General features: G+C 38.9%; 1 protein-coding gene across 3 annotated transcripts in view; it reads left to right on the top strand.

The window, feature by feature from the left end:
* ADCY2 (adenylate cyclase 2) overlaps window positions 1-12,011 on the top strand; it is a 155,569-nt gene that overhangs the window by 113,866 nt on the left and 29,692 nt on the right. For all 3 annotated transcript variants that reach the window (XM_087930653.1, XM_087930655.1, XM_026700998.2), the window contains exons 18-19: window positions 524-708; window positions 3,042-3,126. In XM_087930653.1, coding sequence (XP_087786779.1) covers window positions 524-708; window positions 3,042-3,126 — 270 coding nt within the window. The remainder of the gene's footprint in view (window positions 1-523; window positions 709-3,041; window positions 3,127-12,011) is intronic.

Below are 12,011 nucleotides of genomic sequence, written 5' to 3'. Positions count from 1 at the left end.
AAATCCCCCACCACCACCACCAATTGACAGTGTCAATATACTTCATTAGGCCTTACAGACTAATTTGTTTTTTGTTTACTTTGAAGAAATGTTTGGCTGGATTCAGTGAGACTTAGGCAGGACTGCAGTTCAGTAGTCCTTGTTTAGCAATCGCAAAATAGGACCAGCAACGTGATCATTAAGTGGAGCAGTTGCTAAATGAAACTGTTTTTTTTAATCATACTTCAGTTTTCTTTTGCTTTACAGACCTGCAAAGGTCATGAATGTGAGGGTTGGTTGCAGAGTTTAATTTGATGAGTCAAAAATCCTTCAAATAGAAACTAGCAAGTCAGGGAAAAGAGTAATGGAATCTTTCATCTAGTCCTCTAATTTTATATGTAGATAATTTTAATAAAAAGTGTTCACGTCTTGTCCCATTTATTATCTGAAATAATACAAGCTAGGCACTGTTTTATAACCAATAAGAACTGGGTGTTGATATTTGATTTCCAAATATTTATTTGATTTGATTTTTCTTTTCTAGTATTTTATCTACAGCTGCATCCTGGGTCTCATTTCTTGTTCTGTTTTCCTCCGGATAAATCATGAGCTGAAAATGGCAATCATGTTGGTTGCTCTGATTGTCTACAATGTCATTCTTTTGCACACACATGGCTCTGTGCTAGATAACTACAGCAAGTTACTCTATACAACGGCATCTCTAAAAAGGTAGGCCACCAAATGAAAACCATTGTTTATGTCTCCAGGAACTGTGCGGGATGCCGACTGCTTCCTCCATGTTTCTTCTCTCCTTGTAATGTTTAAGAGAAATGGCCTGGGACCCAAATGACTGTTTTCTATATCTCAAAGATCTTACCAACTTGATACATGAGATGAGAAGACAAGGAAGAAAAAAAAGTCCCATCTTTAAAGCTAGAGGATGGGTGAAATATTTAATTCAGATAATTGGTGGTAGCTTGGTAAGATTAGCATACTAGACAGGGTAATGTAAAATAGAAATCAAAAATACTATCTTTGTTTATTTAAGGCATTAGAACTCTTGCACTAGTATTTGTGTTCATAATCTATGTGTCAGAAACTAATCATCTCCGCAAGTAAGGTATTTTTATTTTTACTCTACTACAGACATTATATGCTTCCTGGTGTTCTATACTTGATTTTGACACATATAAATAATGACAATTGGGCCCATCACACTGTCATGCACCTGTTAGAGACTGACTCCGAGGGACAGGAGGAACAGCTGACAGGGAGTGGAAATGTGGCCTCAGAGGTTGTGGAGGAAGCTGGGGAAGGGTACAGGCTGGCTGGGCAGTCAGAAGACCCAGGCCCATCCCCTCTCCATCCTAGGGCATGCAAGGAGGAGAGCATAAGGGAGAAACGTGAATGGCATGGTCTATGGGGGAGGAAAGGGCCTTGATCCCTTCATGAGCTGCAGCTGTGAAAACTGGTTAAAAGGATGGACTGCTTTGAAGCCAAGTTGAAGGAATTAAAGGAACTTCACCTGTTTTTGTGCCTGTGTTGTTTCTGTATCCCACCCTGGGTCATCACACACAGTCCAGCAGTCACTGTGAGTGATATGGTCAGGCTGTATATTTGATAAATAAAATAAAAGATTCCAAGGCCCTAGAAAGTGTGCAGAGAAGAGCAACAAAAGTGATAAAAGGATTTGGAGGCTAAGTTGTGTGGTTGAGGGTATGTCTAGCCTACCAAAAAAGGATTAGGGAGATATGATAAACTGTCTTCCAGTACTCTAGAGCTGTCACAGAGAAGAAGGGGTTGACTTATTTGCCAAAGCACTAAAGTGCACAATAATGGGTAGAAGCTTGTTAAAGAGAGATTCAGCCTAGAACTAAGGAAACATTTCTGACAGTGAGAACAGTTAGTCAACGGAATAGCTTCCTCCAAGAATTGTGGGTCCTCTGCAGAGGTGAAATGCTGCCGGTTCAGCCCAGTTCACCTGAACTGGTAGTTAAAAATGCTACCTCTTCGGGAAAACTGGTAGTAAAAAAATGCTACCAGTTCAGCCGAACCAGTATTGGTGATGATCAGCTATGCCGCACGATTTAGATTAGCTAAAAAGAAGGAAATCGTCAGATTTCTTGCTTTCTAGCTTAATCTAAATCACATGGCACAGCTGATCTCCCCCCCTCACTGTTGTACTTATCTTAGAAGGCTTCAAAATGCTTCTTTTTCGGAGGCTTCTCTGAGGCCTACTAGGCAAAAATGGGGCGGGGGTGCTGCACAAGAAAAAAAAGACCAGTCACAAGACCACATAGCCACGCCCACCCAGTCACATGACCACCTGGCCACACCTACCTAGCCATACCAACAGAACCGGCAGTAAAAAAAAAATGAATCTCACCACTGGTGCTCTTGTCAGTAGAGATTTTCAAAAATAGACTGGCCAACCGTTTGACTGGGATGGTATAAGGTCTGGATGGTATAGGTTCTCCTGCCTTGAGCTGGGAGTTGGACTAAAGTCTTCTAGTCCAACCCGCAGCTCAAGGCAGGATAATTTATACTATCCAGACCTTAGAAGACCTCCACAGTCTCTTCCAGCCCTATGATTCCATGTTCTATAAATAATGCAGAATTGAAATTCTTATTGAATCACTGATTTTGGCAATCCTGAAATTGCTACAAGTTATTAGGTATTGAATTTCGTAAATTTAGTTAGGCTGCTGGGAAGAAGGGAGGTTTTGTGAATTTTTAGCTATGGTCAACCTGACTGGACTGGATATATACTTTTTTCCCCAAAATTTGCTGAGTTTTTTTTTCCAGTTTCTCATGAAGAGTATTTTTAACATTTCCTGTTTTTATTCTTTTTTTCTGAAAGTGGTTTCTGTATGGGGAAACATTCACATACAAAACTGTATATAAATTGGCAATCTAAAATGTTGTCATTCAGGGAAAACTCATTAGGTGCATAGAATGAAGAGTTGTATTAAAAAAAAATGTACCATAAACTTAAACGGGCATATTCAGAATTTGTATATCAATTTTGATTCCCTGTGATGAAACTACTTTATTTTTTACAGGCCAGGGATCCTGAAAGATCTAAAAACAATGGGTTCTGTATCTCTTTTTATCTTCTTCATCACATTGCTGGTACTTAGCAGACAGGTAAGACTCTTGCTCTTCTTTTTTTTTCTCTTTCTAGGAATTTCATTCTGCTTTCAACGCTCTGTGTGCCCAAATTGACTAGTATCTTGGCATTACCATTAGCAGGAAACATGGGTGCAGCTTAGCTATTTTCAGGGATCCCAGCCTGGTCTACTTTACTTTTCTAAAAATGATATGTAAAGCCAAAGGCATGGTGGGTGATGGACGTTGTGACTTGGAACATAGAAGGAATACACAATTAAAGTTAATGAAAGATATGATGGAAATTAAATAGATGTATGGTTTTTGTGTGACTAAAAGAAGGGGGAAGTGTCTGGTCTTATGGAGCTAAATTGATGGAATAAATGCAGGGAAGGGAAGCTGTAGGCTTAATTATGAATGAAAGGGCTAACATTACCTTAGAAAATATTTCCTCGTGTCATCTATTTCGTAAGTGTTCAAAGTTTATTCAAGTTTAATGGTACTTCCATATTACACTCTAGTGAACACTGATAATAAAAGTATCAGAAATTAGTTTTGCAAAAACCTGTATAACAGTCTGAGTGAATGAAACCTAAAAGAATACAGTTACTCTTTTAAATGCCATGGATGGTTAGATGGCACAAAGATGAGGGAGTGCTATAGAATTATTGGGCCATTCAGAGATTCACAAATTAATAAGACATGATTGATGAATATCAGTTTTAGAAAAAGGTCTGCCTCTTTCAAATACATGATTTACATTTAAATTTATTCATGCGTACATGCACAGGGCAAAAGAAGGAACTGTGGGTTCCTCGGTGCCCTATGAGCTTGGTTGTTTCTTGCAGATATTTCCTTAGCAAACTAGCTAACATCATCAGTGCTAGCAGGGAATGAGCTATGTTCTCATTTGATTAGACTGTTGTTTTCTGATAGCTTGTTTGTCTGATCTGGTGGTCCCTTAATTGGGATATTGTTTACTTCTTGACTGTGGTCTCTGTTTTGTGTAAGTGCCATGCTTCCAGAATTCTCTAGCATTTTTGCACTTGGCTTGGTTCTAGAACAGGGGTTGTCAGACTTGATTTCACTGAGGGCCACATCAGCATTGTGTTTGACCTCGGGGAGTGGGCGTGGCCAGGGTGGGCATGACCAGGTTGATGTCACTCATGTCAGGGATGCCTGTGGTGGCCTGAGCACTCTGCCAGCAAAAACGGGTTCCCAAGCCCTGTTTTTGGCTGCAATGGCCTTCTGCAACGTGCTGCCAGTGAAAATGGAGCTCCAGTTTTGCTGGCACAGGCACCGCAGGCCAGTCCTTCTCTGTGTCCAGAGCAACTCCACAGGCCAGGTCTAAGGACCCCATGGGCCAAATCTGGATATATTGGATGGGAGCGAGAGTATGGTATGGTACATCAGAAGAAATGTTAGGTGTGGTCAATTAGAAGTGAGTTGGGTCAAGTGGAGATGTGTGTATAATAAACCAAAAAAAGAGGTGATTAGGAATGAATAGATTTATAAGTGAATATGAATTAAAATAATTAAAAGAAATTAAAAGAAATAACCATTTTGAAGGAAGATGATTTCATTGATTTGGTTATATAGAGAAACTGAATGAGGATCAAATCGGCAAATAGATGCATGAAAGAAAAAAAATCATGGGCTGAGAGGAAGGGATAATACTTAGAAAGCGATACTTGGATGGAGCTCATGTAATCCTTAAATAGAGCAAAGAAGTATAAAGATTAAAAGGCAACACATGAGTTGGTTTATGGACTTGGTGGGGGAAAGTATGGTTTGTTTTACAGGTGCAGATGGCTTTGAAAAGGATATTGGACAACTGTTAGATAAACTCTAGCTTAGCCCTGAAAGGAATTGATTTTGGTTGTTGGAAGCCAGCATGAAGTTGCAAAGATGTCTCGCTTAATGACCCACAATCCTTGTTTAACCATGGTAATGGGGACTGCAGGGATTTCTGATACAGATGTGTATCATTGTAGTCCACATTGCTCAGCACAAGAAATTCTGGTTCCAATTACCATCATAACATGAGGACTCCTTGTATTGATTGTACAACTAAAAAATCAGGTAATCCAAATTACAATTTCCATTGCAGTTATTCCATTCCATAATTAAATAAAGATTCTAGCATTTTAACACTAATTTTAAATTGAAACTACAAGGGCTGTACACTTTCCTATTTCTTAAAATTGACCTGTTTATTGCAGTAATTTAGATAAATTGGTTTTCTATTTTTGGTAATTCCATTTAGTACTATATAAACTTCTATAAACTTCTAGTAAGGATTGTAAGAGAAGATGTTTGTTTCCCTCGGTAATTTAGCCTAAAGTAGAAATGAGGCACTAAGAGATTGCAATGTTCATTTTTAAGATAGTTGCAGAATTGAGGGGAAAAAATGTCTTTGATGTATTTTGTATTATTATATTTTGTATTGTTAAAGCCTGTTCTGAAACTTTACTATACATGTCCTAAGGATTCAAGATGGCCTATAGTTATAACCAAGGAGAACCTATTTTCTTTAACTGATGAGACTAGAGATGCACCTATTGCAGCATTATTTTTCTAGATGAAGAAAACATCATCATCACAACAACAATAGTATAGAAAGAACATGATCAGATGGCCCAGTTTTGCACAATTTTGAAATCATTTATTCATTTTGATCCTTGGTCCAAATCTGCCTTGCAAAATACATTGCTCCAAGATGGTTGAATATTTCATTTCAGTTTCTCTTGGTGGGTGTATTTATAGAATAGAATAATAGAATAACAGAGTTGGAAGGGACCTTGGAGGTCTTCTAGTCCAACCCTCTGCCTAGGCAGGAAACCCTACACCACTTCAGACAAATTGTTATCCAACATCTTTTTTAAAACTTTCAGTGTTGGAGCATTCACAATTTCTGGAGGCAAGATGTTCCACTGATTAATTGTTCTGACTGTCAGGAAATTTCTCCTTAGTTCTAAGTTGCTTCTCTCCTTGATTAGTTTTTAACTATTGCTTCTTGTCCTACCCTCAGGTGCTTTGAAAAATAAATAGCTTGACTCCCTCTTCTTTGTGGCAGCCCCTGAGATGTTGGAACACTGCTATCATGTCTTCCCTAGTCCTTCTTTTCATTACACTAGACATACCCAGTTCCTGCAACTGTTCTTCATATGTTTTTACCTCCAGTCCCCTAATCATCTTTGTTGTTCTTCTCTGCACTTTTTCTAGAGTCTCAACATCTTTTTTACATCGTGGTGACCAAAACTGAATGCAGTATTTCAAGTATTACCAAGGCATTATAAAGTGGTAATAACACATGATCTTGATTCTATCCCTCGGTTTATGCAAGCCTAGGACTGTGTTGGCTTTTCTGGCAGCTGCTGCACACTGTTGGCTCATATTTAAATGGTTGTCCACTTGGACTCTAAGATTCCTCTCACAGTTACTACTATTGAGCAAGGTACCACATATACTGTACCTGTGCATTTGATTTTTTTTGCCTAAATGTAGAACCTTACTTTTTTCACCATTGAATTTCATTTTGTTAAATAGCACCCAATGTTCAAGTCTGTCAAGATCATTCTGTATCTTATGCCTATCTTCTGGAGTGTTGGCTATTCCTGCCAGCTTGGTGTCATCTGCAAATCTGATGTGTTCCCCATCTATCCCCTTCTGCCTTCCAAGTCATGGATGAAAATGTTGAAGAGTACTGGGCCTAAAACAGAGCCTTTGGGTACTCCACTGCAAACTTCCCTCCATGTAGATGCAGTTCCATTGAGGACTACACATTGTGTGCGGTTGGTCAGCCAGTTACGAATCCATCTGGTGGTGATGTTGTCTAACCCCCATTTTTTCTATCTTATCAAGTGGTAGGTTATGGTCTACTTTATCAAATGCCTTGCTGAAGTCCAAGTAAATTATATCAACAGGATTCCTTTGATCAACTAATTTTGTCAGTTTGTCAAAGAATGCAATAAAATTAGGCTGGTAGAATCTTTTTAATAAATCCATGTTGACTTTTGGTTATTACTTTGTTTGCTTCAAGGTGTTCACTAATTCATTGCTTGATTATTTTTTCCAGAATCTTCCCTAGCATTAAGGTCAGGCTGATAGGTCTGTAGTTTCCTGGATCTATTTTTCCCCTTTTTTGAAGATGGAGAGTACATGAGCTCTTTTCCAGTCCTCTGGCAGTTCCCCAGTGCTCCAGGATCTTTGAAAGGTATAGTTCAGTGGTCCTGAGATCTCGTCTGCCAGTTCCTTCAGAGCCTTGGCATATAATCCATCCGGTCCTGGTGATTTGAACTCATCTAGGGTAGACAGGTGTTGACTTACCATTTCCTTCCCTATTTTAACTTGTGTTCCTGTTCTGTTTTTTTTTTTTTTGTGGTGCTATTTTTTTTATACGTTAGACTGTTTTTTCCCTTCGTGTAAACACAGATGCAAAAACCGAGTTAAGTAGTTCTGCTTTCTCCCTGTTGCTTGTCACCTTCTTGCCACTTTCTCCCAGCAATGGATCAATTGTTTCCTTGACTTTTTTTTGTTTTTAACATCTTGGAAGAAGCTTTTTTTCGTTATGTTTTACTTTTGTCACAAGCCTTTGTTCATTGTGAGCCTTAGCTGTTCTCACTTCATCTTTACAGGCTCGGGCTATATGCTGATATTCTGCCTTCGTTATTTGCCCCTCTTTGCATTTTTTATACTTGTCCCTTTTGTCTTTCAATTTGTCAGAGAGCTCTTTATGTAGCCATGCTGGTTTCTTTTGAGAGTTGTTATTTTTCTTCTTCATTGGTATTGTGCTAGACTGAGATTTTATAATCTCACTTTTCAAAATTTCTCAAGCTTCTTGACTTGTTTTCCCCTTGGGGATTCTCATCCATGGAATCCTTCCCAAGCTCTCTCTAAGTTTATTGAAATTAGTTCTCTTAAAGTCCAAGACCCTAGTTTGACTTTGTTCTCCTACTTGTGCTTGTATAATGTTGAATTCCAATATTGCATGGTCACTTGCTCCCAAGGTTCCTATAGCTTCAACACCTTCTATCATTTCATCTCTGTTAGTGAGAATTAAGTCCAATATGCTGATCCCATTATTCAGGGGTGAGATTCAGCTGGTGCTACTTCCAGTTCGGTGATTACGTTTTGCGTGTAATAGTACTAGTAAGATTTGCTAGTCTTGTATCTACTTTCAGTTTCACTAATATAAAGAAATACGTTCAGACAGGCGTGGGCTGCTGGGGGTTCACAGGGGTTTGGGAGAGCCCCTAGCTAAGATTCTGCACAGCTTGGAGAACCCCAATTCCCACGCCTGGCTGGCCCCGCCCACCCCGCCTCTCCCTGGAGTCCCCACATGGTCCGTTTTGGATGCAGGTAAGTGCAGGGCGCACACGGAAGTCAGGGAGGATGAAAAATGGAATTCCCAGAAATTTGGGGAGGCCGGAAACGGGCCCATTTCCGACTTCCAGAGCATCTCCGGAGTCCAGGAGGCCATTTTTGCCCTCCTGGACGCTCAAGGAAAGCACCCAGAGCCCGGGGAGGGCAAAAACACCCCCCCTCCACCATGGTGCAGGAGGCTGGCTAGGCCACACCCACCCACCAACCAGGCAGAGAACCCTTTGCTAAAATTTTTGAAGCGCACCCTTGAGTTTATGTTCATATTAAATTTGATAAATATTTTATACATTAAAGGATAGAATAAATAAATTTTAATAATATTTTGAGCTTTTTTTCTGAATACCATTCATACTATTTCTATTGTATATTTCTTGTACAAAACGTTCTGTATTTTGCGCATGTCTTTCTAAGGTCACTGTTGTTTCCATTGTATTTTCTTTCAGAACTATCCTTTTTGTTCCTGCTGCTTAGCATTGTGACAGACTTATGGCTTTGTTCTGCTCTGTTGTAGTACGAAACTAAGGAAACCTTACTTGGCCAGCAGGAAGTAGCAAAAGACTATTGAGCTGTTGAATTTGATCAAGATATTGTTCTCCTGTGGTCTTTGCAATTATTGTTGTTAGGATGTACTATTTAATTGAAAGTCTTTTTATCACTTCAGAAAATTGAATAGTGCAAAGAAATATCTTATTAAGCTTTAAGTGGCCTCTTACTTCAAAGACACACTAAGCACATAGAGTTTTTTAATTTGCAATCTCACTGTTAATTAGTAGATAGAGACTGTGATTCTCTCCCATTCCTCCAAAGTTTGACCTTACCAATAAATTGCACTGTGCTTTGGAATTTAATATGGTTCGTGGACAATTACAGGTAGTCCTTGCTTACTGAATGCCTCATTCAGCAACTGCTCCTAGTTATAATGGTGCTGAAATGACCAGTGTCTGTGTTTATAATGTTTGTAGCATCCCTTAATTACTATTAGAGTCAGTAGGGGTGTGTCCCATGCCTGAACTGCTGTTTTTCCTCCATAGACACTTCCTATGGGACTTTCAGATCCAGGCAGGCAGGCAGGCAGGTATTGGCTAATATATTCCGGTAGTAGACAAGGGCCAGAAGAAGATGGCAATGATAGATTTAGCAGTGCCAAATGACAGTAACATTAGGAAGGAGTATAAGAAGCTTGAAAAGTACCAGGACCTGAAGAAGCAGTTTGAGAGGATGTGGACAGTAAATGCCACAAGTGGTCCCAGTGGCAGTAGGAGCATTTGGGACTGTAACACGTAAGCTTGGTCAACAGATCCCAGGGACAACAACAAAGTTCCCTGTTGTTAAGAACAATTAAGATACTGCGTAGAACCTTCAAATTTGCAGAGCTTTAGGAAAGAGGATCCAAGCTTGAGAAAGACACATACCACCTTGAGGAATGAGAAGGGATTTCCCCCCCCCTTTTTTTATATTTTGTCTGAGATTGTATAGGTTCTCCTGCTTGAGCAGGGGGCTGGACTAGAAGACCTCCAAGGTCCCTTACAGTTCTATTCTATTCTATTCTAAATTTTAAATAGCTACACATTTTAATTTTGGAAGACATGAAAACAATTATTAAAAAAGCAGAACAGTAAAGGCAAAGCTCCTAAAAACTGTTATTAGTAGAACTATTGCTTAGAAATCACTACTCAAAAAACACATTAATTATATTAAATGTCAAAAATGGATATTGCAAAGAACTGCAAGAATAAGTATCACCTTATTGGAAAAAAGCAGTGGGAAAGAAGATAGGGGTTTTTTTCCTACCTTTTCATTGGAGAATAATATTGGTGGGTTGTTGTTTTTTTTGACAAATGTACTATGTGCTTCACTTCTCAATCTCTTATCTATTTTATTTCTTTTCGGTGGTTTCAGTCTATAATGGGACTTGAGTAAGGTCTTTTTTGTAAGGGCTAGCTGAAATTTTGAGTAATAGAAATTGCATGATATGGCTCCTCCATAAAATAGTATTGGACAGGAAGTGGTAAAAAGAGGAAGGATGCAACAGAATACTAATTAAGGAGATTGCATAATTGAACTGAATGTTATCCAGGTTTCGGTAGTGATGCCAACATCAAACCATTCTATAACAAATTATTTAAATTTTGAAAGCGGAGAAAAATTCAAATGGTCTGTTCAAGGACCTGTCATAGAATAATTCAGTACTTTAAATATTTGGCCATTTAATAATGGCATGTCCTTGTAAATTAATAAAATTGATAGCAGAAAAGTTTGTGGATATATTTTAACATTTAACTAATGAAAAAGGATGATCTTATTAACTCAGTGTTAAAATGCTACCTGAACAAGATTTTATTTCAGATGTATGCAGGACTAAAACCTGGTGCAGAATAATTATTACATCCAGTTTCTGGATAGACAATGTATAATTCATTTTTCGAAAATCTCTTAGGGCTTTCCTAGCTTCTCCTTCCAGGCAATCTGTCTTACCTTTATATGAACACAAAGCTATTGTATCTATTGTATCATGTCTGTCTATCTGCTCTCTCTCTGTCTGTCTTGCTCTTGCTCTATCTATCTGTCTCTATCTCAATCTCTGTCTCTCTGTCTCCATCCATACAAACATACATAAATGGGGTGCATAGACAGATAATTGATGATAAATAAATAAATGATTTATTATCGTTTTTTTACTGTGAGCATATTGCCATACATTAAAAATGAAATTCTGTTGCCTGCCCTAAAAAGTGTATACATACATAACACACAAACGCACACATGAAATACACACACACACACCAGTGGTGGGATTCAAATTTTTTTACTACTGGTTCTGTGGGCGTAGCTTATTTGGTGGGCATGGCTTGATGGGCATGTGTCTGGGTCGGCGTGATTGGTGGTTATGTGATTGGGTGGGCGTGGCCAACTCAATGTCACTCACATCAAGGGGTGCCTCGTCTGGCCGCTCTCTCCCAGCCACTCCTTGTCACACCCAGCCTCAACGTATCTATAGTTCTGTAAAAATGGTGTTCACCTTTCTTTGACTTTATTATCTACATACTATAGATGTACTTTCATGGAGCACTGAAAGGAGGAAATGGCTCACATGCTTTGCCCAAGAGTGTAATAGGCAACAGGCTTTTAAGAAGCTGTCACAAAGAAGGGGGACAATGTATTTTCCAAAGAAGCAGAATGCAAACAAGAAGCAATGGGTGGAAACTGAACAAAGAGAGAAGCAACCTAAAACTAAGGAGAAACTTCCTAACAGTGAGAACAATTAACCAGTGGAACTGCCTGTCTCCAGAAGTTCTTGGTGCTCAATCACTGGAAATTTTTCAGAAAAGACTAGGTCCCTCAAGGTCTGTCTAAGTGTTATTCTGTTATTCTGACACTTTCCCAGGACCTCTACTCAAATTTATTTCATACTTTCACATATAAAATAGCCATTCATGTAATACAACCTCCATATTGTTCGACAGCAAGCCTAAAAGTCAAAGATTCTTTGTATGTATACAAAATATCACATACCAGGAATAGCATATTAAGCTGGACTT

This window comes from Pseudonaja textilis, chromosome 3 (assembly GCF_049901715.1).
Source record: "Pseudonaja textilis isolate UNSWEBS1 chromosome 3, rPseTex1.2, whole genome shotgun sequence".
Lineage (NCBI taxonomy): Eukaryota > Metazoa > Chordata > Lepidosauria > Squamata > Elapidae > Pseudonaja > Pseudonaja textilis.
The sequence above is the reverse complement of the archived record's forward strand: the minus strand, read 5'-3'. Positions and strand labels throughout refer to the sequence as shown.